Source organism: Rutidosis leptorrhynchoides, chromosome 1 (assembly GCF_046630445.1).
Source record: "Rutidosis leptorrhynchoides isolate AG116_Rl617_1_P2 chromosome 1, CSIRO_AGI_Rlap_v1, whole genome shotgun sequence".
Taxonomy (NCBI): Eukaryota; Viridiplantae; Streptophyta; class Magnoliopsida; order Asterales; family Asteraceae; genus Rutidosis; species Rutidosis leptorrhynchoides.
In genome coordinates, this window is record NC_092333.1 from 720,046,922 (window position 1) to 720,063,549 (window position 16,628).

Sequence of the window (16,628 nt, forward strand, 5' to 3'; positions counted from 1 at the left end):
ATTAAAAGGAAAATAAACGCACCCTGAGTTTTTTTGTGGTTCTTGTTCCTTATATTAAAAAAGACCCACACTTCAACTTGGAACTACTCGGAACGTAGAAAAGTATTAACTAAATACTCCCTCCGTCCCAGTTCAATTATCCTGTTTTGACTTTAGGAGTCTTTTTCGATCAACTTTGACTTTAAATTACTTTTTGTGTGTTATATAATACTTAATGATCATTGTAGTGGTAAAAATATATTCAAAAACTAATCCAGTGATATAAATTTTATCAAATAATATATAATACAAATAAAAATATTTAGAGTCAAAATGGAAAAGAAAAGACCAAAGTCAGAACAAGTGGACAATTGAACTGGGACATCAATTTATGATGACACTACTTTAATACGGAGTATATAGTTTTAATAGTTTTATTATTTTCCTTAAAAAAGTTATTTTACCAAAAAACAGGGGGTTTCTAGTCATTTATAATAAATACACACAGGTTTATTTAAGTAGCTTTCCCTGCAATTTAACCCCCCCAAAAAAAAAACACTTTAATTTGAAACTATTTTCTCTCTCTCCTGTTCTAACTTTCACCTGTCTTTCAGCTTAAGTTTCTCTCTTTTTTTTTTCTACCTTCACTGCGTGTTTTCACAGCTGTTGACTGAGTAAAATGCTTCTACTCATGTGCTTTAATGGCGGTTTGTAGAGAGAGAAAACTAAAAACATTGCTTCCCGCGTTTACCATCTCCTATTATTTCTAACTCATGCGTGCAAGCTATACATACACAATAATCATCTTAACCGTTTCATCCTTATCATCATCATCATCCTTTTTTTCCTTAATAAGGTAATCTTTTCTTGCTTTCTTTCTCTATCTTTTTCCGTTTCATAATCTTCACTCAATTAACAAATCGACCCATTTACAATTGATTGATGTTTTGTTTGTGATATCTGCTTTGCAGTTCAGGTGTTCGATCAATTGTCTAGCCGAGTTTCATAATTGTTTTTTTACTTTTTTAAATTTGTTTTTTTTTTTTTTTGTTGTAAGTTTTTATAAGGGTTTCTGGCATCAATTTAATTATACTCGAATCACATTATCGATTTATTAAATTTGGTTTAGGTATATTAATATATTACTCCGTATACTGTATACAGTATATAGCTGTTTATTGTTTATATATATTATTTGGTTTGAAAAAATGGGAGCTCATGTTAGTAAGAGATCATCTGCTGCTGCTACATCTTCTGGATCACCTTCAATGACTTTGAAAGATACCCACCAAATAATTTCGGAGTTGAATGCATATGAAGCTGCGTGTAGATCGGATGCTGATTTGCAATCATTTGATGCGATGCTACACGCTCGAGCAAATAACGTGATCAATACTTTGGCAGTGGGTGTTGAAGTTCGAGCTTTATCGTTTGATACACTCAAGGAAGTTACAGAATGTTTGTTGGAAATGAATCAAGAAGTTGTGAAGGTTATCTTGCATTGCAAGAAAGATATTTGGAAAAATCAAGAATTGTTTGAATTGGTTGAAGAGTATTTCGAGAATAGTCTGCAAACGCTCGATTTTTGTGCTGCGTTGGATAAATGCTTGAAACGGGTACGAGATAGTCAGTTATTGATTCTTGTGGCTTTGCAGCATTTTGATGAGGATGAAGATGTGGAGGACAATAAGTATGAAAAGACTCTCGAAGATTTAAAGAATTTTAAGGACGCTGGTGATCCGTTCACCGAGGAGTTTTTTAAGATCTTTCATTCTGTGTATCGGCAACAAATGGTGATGCTTGATAAGTTACAAGCTAAAAAGATGAAATTGGATAAGAAAGTTAGGTATATAAATACATGGAGGAAGGTGTCAACAGTCATCTTTGTGGCTACGTTTGCAGCGGTGTTGATATGCTCGGTGGTGGCGGCAGCCATGGCGGCACCGCCTGTTGCCGCCGCTCTTGCTGCTGCATCGGCTATTCCTCTTGGTTCAATGGGGAAGTGGATTAATAACTTATTGAAGAACTATGAAAATGCAATTAAAGGGCAGAAGGAGATCATTAGTTCTATGCAGGTTGGGGGTTTTGTGGCAATTAGGGATCTTGACACTATTCGGGTACTTGTTGATAGACTTCAAATGGATATAGAGGAGCTAATGAGGAAGGCTGACCATGCGATTGAAGGAGATGAAATGGTGAAAATTGTAATCGAGGAGATAAAGTTGAAGCTCAATTCCTTCATGAAGAATGTTGATGATTTAGGGATGCAGGCAGACAATTGTAGCCGTGATGTTAGACGGGCTAGGACTGTTGTTTTGCAAAGGATCATTAAGCCACCGAATCATCAATGAAAGCCCATCGGATCTGGTACGGTCATCTTTAGAAGTTGAAAACTGAATTTATAACCCATTTCATCCTATTGTTTAGGATGTTGGATATGGGGGTTATGAATTGATGCAGAATATGTCAAAGCTTTGTGTTGAACTATATTGTTTTTAGGAAACTTGGATGTCTCATTTAACTTAGGTCTGTTCATTTATTTGTTCATTGCTCTGCTTGTTGCTATTTACTATTTTATAATAAAACTTATCAAACTGTTGTTATGTATATTATCTAAGTACCATATATTCCTTTTCCATCATTGCATTGGTTTCAGTGACTATCATATATAATCTGTGTTCATTCAGTACCATGTTCGACGTCTATTGTCACTCACATCAATCTAGTAAGTTGTTGATTTTTTGCATGTCCGCGTATAGTAGTTTTGGTCAATGAGTACTATCTTTCGATTAAATGAAGAAAAGGCAATTTTGTTTGTGACATTTTTTTTTACAAAATTTAGTCACCGAATCCATTCGTTTTACCATTTTTGTCATAATACATAACAAGTTAAGTTATATAGTTCATCCAAGCATTACTGCAATGAGAGAGTTTTTACAACATAAACCAACCCAAAACAGACTATTATGGAAATAATGCAGTTAGAGGTACATAGTGCTACAACAGATGTTTTTGTTTTCCTGTCTCTATAATTTTGTTAAATACAACCTGTGATCTACACCATTTGCAGCATTTCTTCACGTTTAATCTCAAATACCCTCTTTAGAACATCTTCGACAACCTACATAAGTCCAGTTTTGAGTTTTGACAAACGCAAAATAAGTGATCTATGTAAACTTGAGGTGGCAAAATAGGCAGGCTAGGCAATGGGTTGAAAGAACGTTCACATCAATATGGATAATGTTGGATTGGCTGCAGGGCCATCTTTGAGGGTGGGTGAAGTGGTCGACCGTCCAGGGCCTCCAGATTATAAGGGCTTCAAAAATGTGATTTATGTATGTGTGTGTATTGATTGTTAAGAGCAAGAAGAGGAAAAAGCATGTTTTTGTTGTTTCAAAGTGGTTTGAACCGCAACAAAAAGAACAAAAGCATTGTACAACTACTATTGATACAATTTTTTGAATAACGTAATTAGCGAGTTCAGTTATCTTCCTAACTTTTTTTTTTTTAGTATATGCTACCTGCTTGACCAGTAGAAGATAAACATTACCCCAACCTACCCAGTCACAAATAATTCGGTAGAAAAAATGTAACTGAAGGCTGAATTCAGAGTTACCTTGTCGGGAGTAGATGCACCGGATGTGACACCAATAGTTACAGGTCCCTTCGGTAGCCAGTTTTCCTTCTCAACCAATTCACCATGCTATCACAAAGAGAAGATTCAAATGTAAGCGAACTATATATATAAATTACAAATACTATAGATGATGATTTATAAAGTTACAAGTGTTTACCATCAACTTATAAGCTATGTGATTTCCGGGACCTACTCGCTGTTCAGTGTCAACCCAATAAGACGGAATACCACGATCCTCTGGGATCTCTTGTAGGTGTGAAGTATTGCTCGAGTTCCAACCACCGATAACTAGTATAAGATCCAACTTTTCATCAACCAATTTATACATAGCATCTTGTCGCTCCTACAAAAATAGATTTAATTTAGAATAAAGCTTCTGACATTATGATGTTGGAGGGGATTGAAGATATAGCTAGTAACTATCCAAAGTGCTTCAAGTAGAACCGGCAATTTGGTTAGGGTAGGCGGGTTGTGTGATCGGTCACAAGTGGTAATGCTTAGTACAAGTTAGAACCAGTTGGGTTGGGTTGACCCAAGACACAATTTTGTCCAAATTTCTAGATTTTACATAAATAATTAGTGGGTCCCGACGTCCGGTAAGATTACAATCTGTATTTTATATGAAGTGATTAAGGAGGGTTATGCATTCAACATACACGTCTGGCACATTTCATCCCATTTAGCTGAATTGACTCATTTCCTTCTAAGCTATTTTTATAAAAATATCAGCTGTTTGATCCATTAAGATGACCCAGAAATGGGTCTAAGTTGCCATCTCTAGCTTCTAGATAAGAAAAAGTACTTACTTGAGTAGCATCACAGATAGTGTTGAAACTTATGAAGTGTTCAATTGCATTTTCTACTCCATATTTACTCATCATGGTCCTCTCTACTAATTTCCCTGCAAATGAAGACATGAATGTGCATTAGAAGTTGCAACCTTTTACATTAGTGGGATATATTGGTGAAAATGCAACTGACCAATCTCCTCTGTTTCTCCTTTGAGCATTGTAGTTTGGTTGGCTACTCCAGCTTTAACAAGATCAGTGTCTGGATCAAAACCCTTGGAAATTGCATACTTGAATTTCTGCAAGTATCCAATATGTGAAAAAAAAAAGTATTTAGATCTCCAAAACATGTAACGAGAAATCAATCTTCAATACGTTAATTAAAAGAGTATATACCTCCAGAAAAGCTTCTTTTGTGGAGCTAGATCCGTTAAGTTTACCGCCAAGGATGTAATCACACACATATGTTGCCTGTTTATATTCATATGTATGATGGTGTGGGTAAATGTTCAATACATCTAAATGAAAATGTGACTGCCCAAAGATGCACGAGAAATATTAAACATACCTCATCCATATTCTTCACAATAACATACTTTCCTGCAAAAGACGCTGTTGCTACGGTCTCCTCATGAGAATATTTACCATGAATTATAGAAGTATAGTCCCCTTTCTTGTGCTTTTCGACTGAGTTCCACACCTTGTATCCCAAAAAAAATTAATTAATAATGCGAAATCATTGCATAAGGGATGGAACTTTAATAAATTGACAAAGAGAAAGATATACCTTAGATACCCAAGGGCATGTAGTATCAACTATTTGAACTTGTTTGTTACTCAAAGTCAACATCTCATTGACTGCAGCCCCGAAAGCAGGCAATACCACAACATCACCCTTTTCAATAACATCAAACTGTTTCTCTCCATTCTTGATGGGAATGTCTTTAACTTCCATTTCTTCTAGCCTCTACATTACACAAGTCAATGTATTACCAAATTTGACACGGTAGACGCTATTAAGAAAGAAACAATGCTGCACAGGCAACGTGCAAAACCAATAATAACTTCATGTCAAAACAAGTTGTGATACAATCATATCTATCTACGACACAAGTGTTTAGCTTGATTAAATTCTCTGAACAGAAATGTGTGGAATCGATTTGACAAAAAAGATTAAAGTTTCAAATAGAAATACTCAAGTCTGTATTGCAAGAACATGCATAAAAAAATGGTCACTACCATGTAGGACTCGAACCACATAAAATGATACGTTAAACGAATGGGATCACTTGGTCGTGTTCACAAAGAAAGTTCAAAGTGAAATTGTACTTAAATGAATGGGATTCATGATGTATCAACTGACACATAGGACACTCTAAACAGTATCTGCTACTAAAGCTAAACTATGTGAATCATAATTATACCTTGTTAACAGTAGGGTTGTGAATAATCTCATTTGTGATCCAAATTTTCTCATTAGGGAATTGTTTCCTTGCTTCATAAGCAATCTGAACCGCACGCTCGACACCCCAGCAAAAGCCATAAGCCTCTGCAAGCTTCACAGTAACATTTCCCCATGTGTATTCATTATTATTCTCCTTCAACGTCTTGATAATATCACCTTGCAGTAGCAAAAAAAAAAAAAACATCATCAGCAAACCAGTAAACACACCAATTCAGTTAATCTTAGAGCTTAAATTCTGATCATTTCAACTGCATTTCCATTATCCAGACCACACTTTGTCCACAATAACACATATTGTTTTATTGATTGAGAAATTCAACAAAAGTTTTTTTCAATTTCACATGAAATCCACGAATTCAATCGATAATACACAAAAACTCGAACCTCAAACAGAAATTGGATAATTTTTCTACCAAACAATGTATTAATTAAATACATGAATCTGTTAAACTTAACAAACTTTTACACTCCAGTTTACATAAAAAAAAAAAAAAAAAAAAAAATGTGAAAGAAGAAAAAATGAAAACAGATAAAAGTGCTTAATTCTTACTTGTATACTCTTGATTCATGAGCTCAAGAGTCTCCTTTTTATGACCGAATCCTTTCCGGTTATAATTATCACTTCTAGTCAAATTATGCCTGAAAACTTTCGCATCAAAATCAGAACCCTCGGAATCTCCGGTGGAGCATCGAATGGACATAGGTTTCCGGCACCGGAATAGTTTGACATCCGGCAATGATATTTGAGTATAATTTGAGAAAGGATTCAATCGTAGAGTTGCCATTGAACTAACTAAATTTTGTGTGTGTGATACTCTATATCTTATTATGAGATTTTGTGTTTATATTACTCGTATTATTTAATTATTATTTAAATATTTAAGAGAGTTTGTCTGATTTATCGATGGAATAAACATAACTTATATGCTTTTCCGGTTTTCACCGGATGCCTGCGCGGTCTTATTTGGAAAATACTACTCCGTAATATAATAACGTGCTCAAATATAAAAACTAAAAATATAAATGAATAAAATTAAATTAAATGAAAATATTACTATTACTATACTCCGTATTATCTAATATACAAAAATGGTAAATATTAACCATGGCTATTTTCATCATTTCACCTTTTTTTAATTTTAACTAACTTTCATTACATCAATAAAGTCCCCTACGCTTTTTTCATATATTATCTAATAGACAAAAATGGTAAATAGTAATTAGGGCGTTTTTGTCATTTTACTTTTTTTATTGTAATTAAATTTCACTACACCAACAAAGACTCCCACACTTTTTTCAAATATTCAAATCGACCCCCAAACAGGGGGGTAAAATGTCAAATAACCATTTTCATAAAAAATCTTAAATAAACTCCACCCAAATATTCAACGAGTCATATCTTCTCGCTCGCAACGAGTTAAATTTTTCCGACACCATCGTTAAACTCGAAATAATTTTAGGAACACAGTGTCACTAACTATACGCAAAACAGACGTTTTTTAAAAAACGTTTGGGGTACTTTTCATACACGTTGATTTGCGTTAAATTTTTAAAAGTCAATAATTACATAGCTAAACGCGGAGATGAACATATATTATTAATTTAAAATAAAATTTAATCTTTCACGGGTTATACCCTTTAGTTCGACTCGAGTTGCGCTTCAACGATATCATTCTTTAGCCACGATATAATTTAACAAACTAAACGTAATAAAATACATTGAAAACTGAACCCCGGCGCGAAGCGAGGGTTCAACAACTAGTTAATACCATAAGAAAGAAAGTAGTCATGATTATACATTTTTATAAGGTATTTTCATATTTATCAATTAATAATTAATAACATGCATGTAATTTATTTATTTATTTATTTGTTTGTTTGTTTGGAACATGCATGTAATATAAAGTGGAATCACGTGGTACTTATGTTTTTAAAAAAAATTGAAATAAGTTTCTGACTCGTTTTAAAGGTGCTTTGTCCATTAGACCATCTATATCGGCATTATGCAACGGCGTTTGTTGTCTAGGTGACAACCAAGCAATGCTAGACAGCTCCCCTATTGAGGCGTAAATTGAGTCGTTTAGTGGGGTTGGTTGGAAACTCCCACGCTGTAGCGTTTTCTATTACGAATTCAAAAGTTCAATTCATCAATCCAAGACATTTTTTATGATGATTCCAGCATGAAAGTTGCTTAAAATGTTGCATCTAATGCTCGTCAATCATCATTACAACTTGAAACATCGTATAGATTATGAATTCGAGTTATGAATAAATTGTTGACTTTTTTCCCAATATCTTTGACTCACGAATTCGAGCTAATCTAAGAGTTAGAATCTGAAACTTTGCAGATAGATTCACGAGATGAAACTTAACAATCCTGCATTTTTAATTTTTGCTATAAGTTTGATTTTGAGATATGCATCTACCATATGCATCTATCATATAAGCATACAAAAAAGATCATGTCGTAACATCTTGACCACAATACCAATAAATCTCATAACTTGAAAAGACATATAAGAAACATATTATGATCCAGCCTTCAATCATGTTAATAAATAAAACACCAAAAAATCACACTTTGGGTTTATTTGGGTTCAATATGTGGCAAATTGAGTTCAATCTGTACATAGATTGAACTCAATCTGTATATAGACTGATTTCTTTTTGATAAATTGAAAAGAAAAGTTTTAATCTACATACAAATTGGGTTCAATCTGTTTGCAGATTGGGTTCAATCTGTTATAGATTGTGTGAATCTGTTGCATATTGGGTTCAATATGTAGCATACGGAAGTTCAATCTACCTACAAATTGAAGGTCAGTCTGCTGGTTTTATGGGTTCTCTCTCCCACCCTTGGTTCTGTTAGAGTATTAGTATCGGCCCATCCCGATTACGTTGTGGGCTCGGTCCATTAGGGTTTGCCATTAGGGTTTATATGTACTCTATAAATAGTGTCTAAGGTTATCAATAATATTGACGAGTTTACACTATTCAACATGGTATCACAGCCTTTTGATCCTGTTGGAACCACCCCAACCCTAAAAATTTAGTCACCTCCACTCTAATGAGATCGGCCGCCATTTACAATGTTCTTTTGTTTTTTGTTTGTTCATCTACACACAACCCTCATCTATATTTTATGCTTGTTTAATCACCTCGTGTACATACATCTTGTGTCTCTACTTTGATCTATCCCAACTATACATTTTTTATTTATGGGCACCGTCAACTCCAATATTCAGGCACTCACCCAATATTCAACCTCCACATATTTTCTTCTTCTCACGAATAAAAAAAAAAGATTAAATGCCTATGTTTGCTTCGTGCCGCCGCAACAAGACGCGATAACCACAAAAAAAATTTATTAATCACCAGTTGAATTACAAAAGAGCATGCTGCCGCTTTTCTTCCTATTTGTTTTCACATCTTTTCGTATTTGTTTCATCTTGGGCTCATATCAATGTTGCCCAATTATTCAGTGTCGTAAAAAGCTATCTATTTTCTTTTAGGTGATCTATAAGTAATCGGCATGAGGCTGAGCCGCCTAGCATGACTAGGTTCCAAACACCCCCCCCTAAAAAAAAGATAACTCTTTTTTTTTTTGCAGTGTTGAAGACGGTTGTATCGGCGATAAAAGTTCAATGCCCAAGTTCTGCTCAATCCTTAGGCAAGCAAGCCACGACGTAAAGAAAAAAAACGTTACGGAAAAGGAAACGCAGTCAAGCAACGCAACCAATCAACGATCATCAATCAATTCGATGCAACAAATTAGAGAGAAAATTTGTTTTTATTTCTTTTTACGCTTAGTGTTTCTCTCCAATCCGAACTTTCGTGATTTCGCCGTTCAAATTGCGGGGGAGTGTTAGAGTATTAGTATCGGCCCATCCCGATTACGTTGTGGGCTCGGTACATTAGGGTTTGCCATTAGGGTTTATATGTACTCTATAAATAGTGTCTAAGGTTATCAATAATATTGACGAGTTTACACTATTCAACAGTACTTGGACTCTTGTGCCCCGCCCATCGGACACGAACATAGTTCGCTCCATGTGGCTTTTTAAGCACAAGTTTAATGCAGACGGTAATTTGAGCAGATATAAGGCTCGACTCGTTGCTAACTGTCGTAGTCAGCAGGTTGGCATTGATTGTGACGAGACTTTCAGCCCGGTTGTTAAACCAGCATCGATACGTACTGTCCTCAGTTTGGCAGTTTCTAGACACTGGCCTGTCCATCAGCTAGATGTCAAAAACGCCTTCCTTCATGGACAGCTTACAGAGACTGTATATATGCACCAGCCACCAGGGTTCCGCGATCCCAGGTACCCGGATCATGTCTGCTTACTGCAGAAGTCCTTATATGGCCTTAAGCAGGCCCCTCGTGCATGGTTTCAGCGTTTTGCAGGATATGCCCAGCAGATTGGCTTTCATCAAAGTCGTTGTGATACATCAGTTTTTATATACCGTCAGGGATCCGACAAAGCTTACCTTCTACTGCATGTTGATGATATTGTGTTGACCGCTTCTTCTACAAGTTTTCTTCAGCGAATTATTTCTTCCCTACATAAGGAATTTGCCATTACTGATTTGGGTCCTCTTAACTACTTTCTTGGGATCCACGCCACTCGCACCACATCTGGCATGTTCCTCTCTCAGAGACAGTATGCTACCGAGATCATTGAAAGGGCTGGCATGCCCACGTGTCATCCATGTCGGACCCCGGTTGAACCAGGTGCAAAGCTTTCCAGTCACGGGCCGCCTATTATGTAGTGACCCGAACTTTTCCATGTTTATATATATTAATTGAGATTGATATTTACATGATTAAATGTTTCCAACATGTTAAGCAATCAAACTTGTTAAGACTTGATTAATTGAAATATGTTTCATATAGACAATTGACCACCCAAGTTGACCGGCGATTCACGAACGTTAAAACTTGTAAAAACGACATGACGATATATATATGGATATACATATGGTTAACATGAGATTATGATAAGTAAGTATCTCCATAAGTATATTAACAATGAGTTATATACATATAAACAAGACTACTAACTTAAGGATTTCGAAACGAGACATATATGTAACGATTATCGTTGTAACGACATTTAAATGTATATATATCATATTAAGATATATTAATATATCATAATATCATGATAATATAATAATTTAACATCTCATTAGATATAATAAACAATGGGTTAACAACATTAATTGAGATCGTTAACTTAAAGGTTTCAAAACAACACTTACATGTAACGACTAACGATGACTTAACGACTCAGTTAAAATGTATATACATGTAGTGTATTTAGATGTATTAAAATACTTTTGGAAGACTTCAAGACATATATCAAAACACTCATACTTAACGAAAATAGTTACAGTTACTTTCCCATTCTTTTCTTTCATCAAGAATTCTAGTCGTATTCTTACCCGTATTATACACAGCTTCAAAACGTACTTACTATGGGTATATACCAATAGGAACTAGAATGGGATTCCACTCTTGATTATGTCATGTATGACTAATCAATTTTAACTTCTACCATGAGCTAGTCAACTAACTAGAACTCCTTTTAACCCCACTCACCACTCACCAATTACCACTCATCATTCACTCCATTTCACTTTCAATTCTCTTTCTAATTCTCTCTCAACACACACACACTATTATGAACGTATTTTTCCAGTAATTAATCATCATCTTCATCAAAAATCACTTCAAGAATCAAGCTATAATCATCATAGGAAGAACACTTCAAGAACACTTCAAAAATCCCTTCAAGTTTACTAATTTACTTCCAAGCTTTCTAATCCATTCCAAGTAATCATCTAAGATCAAGAAACCTTTGTTATATACAGTAGGTTATCTTTCTTATTCAAGGTAATATTCATATTCAAACTTTGATTCAATTTCTATAACTATAAACTATCTTAATTCGAGTAAAAATCTTACTTGAACTTGTTTTTGTGTCATGATCCTACTTCAAGAACTTTCAAGCCATCCAAGATCCTTTGAAGCTAGATCATTTCTTGTCACATCCAGTAGGTTTACCTACTAAACTTGAGGTAGTAATGATGTTCATAACATCATTCGATTCATATATATAAAACTATCTTATTCGAAGGTTTAAACTCGTAATCACTAGAACATAGTTTAGTTAATTCTAAACTTGTTCGCAAACAAAAGTTAATCCTTATAACTTGACTTTTAAAATTAACTAAACACATGTTCTATATCTATATGATATGCTAACTTAATGATTTAAAACCTGGAAACACGAAAAACACCGTAAAACCGGATTTACGCCGTCGTAGTAACACTGTGGGCTGTTTTGGGTTAGTTAATTAAAAACTATGATAAACTTTGATTTAAAAGTTGTTATTCTGAGAAAATGATTTTTATTATGAACATGAAACTATATCCAAAAATTATGGTTAAACTCAAAGTGGAAGTATGTTTTCTAAAATGGTCATCTAGACGTCGTTCTTTCGACTGAAATGACTACCTTTACAAAAAAGACTTGTAACTTATTTTTCCGACTATAAACCTATAATTTTTCTGTTTAGATTCATAAAATAGAGTTCAATATGAAACCATAGCAATTTGATTCACTCAAAACGGATTTAAAATGAAGAAGTTATGGGTAAAACAAGATTGGATAATTTTTCTCATTTTAGCTACGTGAAAATTGGTAACAAATCTATTCCAACCATAACTTAATCAACTTGTATTGTATATTATGTAATCTTGAGATACCATAGACACGTATACAATGTTTCGACCTATCATGTCGACACATCTATATATATTTCGGAACAACCATAGACACTCTATATGTGAATGTTGGAGTTAGCTTTACAGGGTTGAGGTTGATTCCAAAATATATATAGTTTGAGTTGTGATCAATACTGAGATACGTATACACTGGGTCGTGGATTGATTCAAGATAATATTTATCGATTTATTTCTGTACATCTAACTGTGGACAACTAGTTGTAGGTTACTAACGAGGACAGCTGACTTAATAAACTTAAAACATCAAAATATATTAAAAGTGTTGTAAATATATTTTGAACATACTTTGATATATATGTATATATTGTTATAGGTTCGTGAATCAACCAGCGGCCAAGTCTTACTTCCCGACGAAGTAAAAATCTGTGAAAGTGAGTTATAGTCCCACTTTTAAAATCTAATATTTTTGGGATGAGAATACATGCAGGTTTTATAAATGATTTATAAAATAGACACAAGTACGTGAAACTACATTCTATGGTTGAATTATCGAAAATCGAATATGCCCCTTTTTATTAAGTCTGGTAATCTAAGAATTAGGGAATAGACACCCTAATTGACGCGAATCCTAAAGATAGATCTATTGGGCCTAACAAACCCCATCCAAAGTACCGGATGCTTTAGTACTTCGAAATTTATATCATATCCGAAGGGTGTCCCGGAATGATGGGGATATTCTTATATATGCATCTTGTTAATGTCGGTTACCAGGTGTTCAACATATGAATGATTTTTATCTCTATGTATGGGATGTGTATTGAAATATGAAATCTTGTGGTCTATTGTTACGATTTGATATATATATAGGTTAAACCTATAACTCACCAACATTTTTGTTGACGTTTAAAGCATGTTTATTCTCAGGTGAATATTAAGAGCTTCCGCTGTTGCATACTAAAATAAGGACAAGATTTGGAGTCCATGTTTATATGATATTGTGTAAAAACTGCATTCAAGAAACTGATTTTGATGTAACATATTTGTATTGTAAACCATTATGTAATGGTCGTGCGTAAACAGGATATTTTAGATTATCATTATTTGATAATCTACGTAAAGCTTTTTAAACCTTTATTTATGAAATAAAGGTTATGGTTTGTTTTAAAAATGAATGCAGTCTTTGAAAAACGTCTCATATAGAGGTCAAAACCTCGCAACGAAATCAATTAATATGGAACGTTTTTAATCAATAAGAACGGGACATTTCAGTTGGTATCCGAGCGTTGGTCTTAGAGAACCAGAATTTTGCATTAGTGTGTCTTATCGAGTTTGTTAGGATGCATTGGTGAGTCTGGACTTCGACCGTGTTTACTTGAAAAATGATTAATTAACAAATTTTGTTGGAAACTATATATTTTTAACATGTGAATATTATGTGATATATTAATCTCTTAACGCGTTTGATATTATGTGATAGATGTCTACCTCTAGAACAAGTCCCATTGACTCACCTAATAATAATGAAGAGTCAAATGTAAATTGGAATGATTCGTGGACTGATTCACAAGTTCCCGAAGAGGAACCGGAAGAAGAATCGGAACCAGAAGAAGAATCGGAACCGGAAGAAGAATCGGAACCGGATGAAGAAATAGAACCGGTGGGGGAAATAATAAAACGGTTAAGTAAAAGAAAATCCTCAACCAACCGACCAAGGTTAATTATGGTCAATGGTGTTTCCGCTAAGGAAGCAAAATATTGGAAGGATTACCAATTCTCCGATGAATCGGATTCTGACGAGAATTCCGATGATGTTATAGAAATTACCCCAACTGAATTTAAAAACGTAAAAGAAAATAATAAGGGAAAGGGCATAAAAATAGAGAAATCTAATTCCAACCCCGATGAACTTTATATGTATCGTCAACCCCCGAAGTCCTTAAGTTGTAACAATGACCCGGGAACCTCTAAACCACCAGGTTTTTCTAAACCAATGTGGAAAACGACGGCTCGTATTAGGGGAACATCATATATCCCTAGAAACTTGGCAAAACGAACCAAAACCGAAGAAGAAGAAACAAGCGAGTCGGAATAAGATAGTTGTATTCGTGTGGTGTAATATATGTAATATAGTGTGCTTATGCTTTATGATATATGTAAAAATTGCTTGTATTAATAAGTATTTTTTTTTATGAATCTAACTCTTGTCTATTTTACAGAATATAAAAATACAAAATGGATAGACAACCCAATATTTTAAGAGACCTACCTGGAGACATGATTGATGAAATCTTGTCTAGAGTCGGTCAGAATTCTTCGGCACAACTATTTAAGGCGAGATCAGTTTGTAAGACATTCGAAGAACGTTCCAAGAATGCCTTGGTTTATAAAAGGCTTTCGTTCGAAAGATGGGGGATATCACATTGGGAAATTCATAAGTTACGATGTGTTTACTTTGACGCATATATTGCGGGGAACCCAAATGCTATTTTACGCAATGGGTTAAGAAATTATTTTGACTCAATATATGCGAATATTGGACTTCGTGATTTAGAAAAAGCGGCTAACATGCAACATAAAGAAGCATGTTATGCTTACGGATTAGTAATGTTCGCTTCTCACTAAAGTGAGAACAAGAACATCGGCCTACAACTATTAAACAAAACGTTCCCACAAGTGACGGAGTCAGTAATTGGGGTAAGAAATGAGGTTTTTAGATTGTTACGGGACTGTTGGACATTACGTAACCCTCGTCCCTTTGACGACGTTACAACACGCTGTCTTATCAACGGCCATAACGGTTATGTTCCACAAGACCAAGGATGGGAAGTAATCCTAGTAAAACCAGAATGCATGACTTGTTTCTGGACGTATGAATTACGTGTCTTTATTGCCTTTACTGAACGACTTGTGTACTAGCTATAATTATCTTCACAACCATCTTGTATCAAATTTATTGTGTGCTATATTTCATGCTATATGTAAAATAAGCGGTATTGTAAGTTTGTAAAATATTGTGTAAAAGTTTGAACGCGAAATATTATTATAATCAGTTTTTCATATAGAATTGTAGTAGTTGAATTGTATATTAGCTACTAAGTATGAACTTAACGGGTAGGTACTACCCGAATTTAAACTTATAAAACGCTAATATGAAGAAAAAGCTTTTATAAATGAGTTCATATTATGCTACGAAATACTATTAACTACTCTTAATATTCTGTATGATTAACTTGTTCCAATTGACTATTTTGAAGGAAATGGCACCGACTACTCGACACACCGTGAATATGAATGAAGAGGAATTCCGTACTTTTCTAGCTTCAAACATAGCCGCAGTACAGGCTGCGCTACATACCAACAATAACCTTGGATCTAGCAGTACAGGAAATCGTGTAGGATGCACCTACAAAGAATTCACTGCCTGCAAACCTTTGGAATTTGATGGAACCGAAGGACCGATCGGATTGAAACGGTGGACCGAGAAGGTCGAATCGGTGTTTGCCATAAGTAAGTGTACTGAAGAGGATAAAGTAAAGTACGCTACGCATACCTTCACAGGTTCTGCGTTAACATGGTGGAATACCTATCTAGAGCAAGTGGGACAAGACGACGCGTACGCACTACCGTGGTCAGCATTCAAGCACTTGATGAACGAGAAGTACCGTCCCAGAACCGAGGTCAATAAGCTCAAGACAGAACTTAGAGGGTTACGAACCCAAGGATTTGATATTACCACGTACGAAAGACGATTCACAGAATTATGCCTATTGTGTCCAGGAGCATTCGAAGATGAGGAAGAGAAGATCGACGCGTTTGTGAAAGGATTACCGGAAAGAATCCAAGAAGATATAAGTTCACACGAGCCCGCCTCCATACAATAGGCATGTAGAATGGCTCACAAACTAGTGAACCAGATTGAAGAAAGAATTAAAGAACAGACTGCTGAAGAGGCCAATGTGAAGCAAGTCAAAAGAAAGTGGGAGGAAAACGGTGATAAGAATCACCAAT

General features: G+C 34.8%; 2 protein-coding genes across 2 annotated transcripts; one reads left to right on the top strand and one right to left on the bottom strand.

Moving 5' to 3' along the window:
* Positions 1-543: 543 nt before the first annotated feature.
* On the top strand, positions 544-2,596 carry LOC139886282 (UPF0496 protein At4g34320-like). Its single transcript, XM_071870051.1, has 2 exons — positions 544-835; positions 951-2,596. The coding sequence occupies exon 2, from the start codon at positions 1,188-1,190 to the stop codon at positions 2,328-2,330; it is 1,143 nt and encodes a 380-aa protein (XP_071726152.1). The 5' UTR covers positions 544-835; positions 951-1,187; the 3' UTR covers positions 2,331-2,596.
* Positions 2,597-2,926: 330 nt separating this feature from the next.
* On the bottom strand, positions 2,927-6,811 carry LOC139886283 (4-hydroxy-3-methylbut-2-enyl diphosphate reductase, chloroplastic-like). Its single transcript, XM_071870052.1, has 10 exons — positions 6,420-6,811; positions 5,829-6,025; positions 5,192-5,371; positions 4,973-5,104; positions 4,801-4,875; positions 4,598-4,703; positions 4,423-4,517; positions 3,774-3,959; positions 3,596-3,682; positions 2,927-3,100 (listed from the first exon to the last, which is right to left on the bottom strand). The coding sequence occupies exons 1-10, from the start codon at positions 6,652-6,654 to the stop codon at positions 3,035-3,037; spliced, it is 1,359 nt and encodes a 452-aa protein (XP_071726153.1). The 5' UTR covers positions 6,655-6,811; the 3' UTR covers positions 2,927-3,034.
* Positions 6,812-16,628: the final 9,817 nt, after the last annotated feature.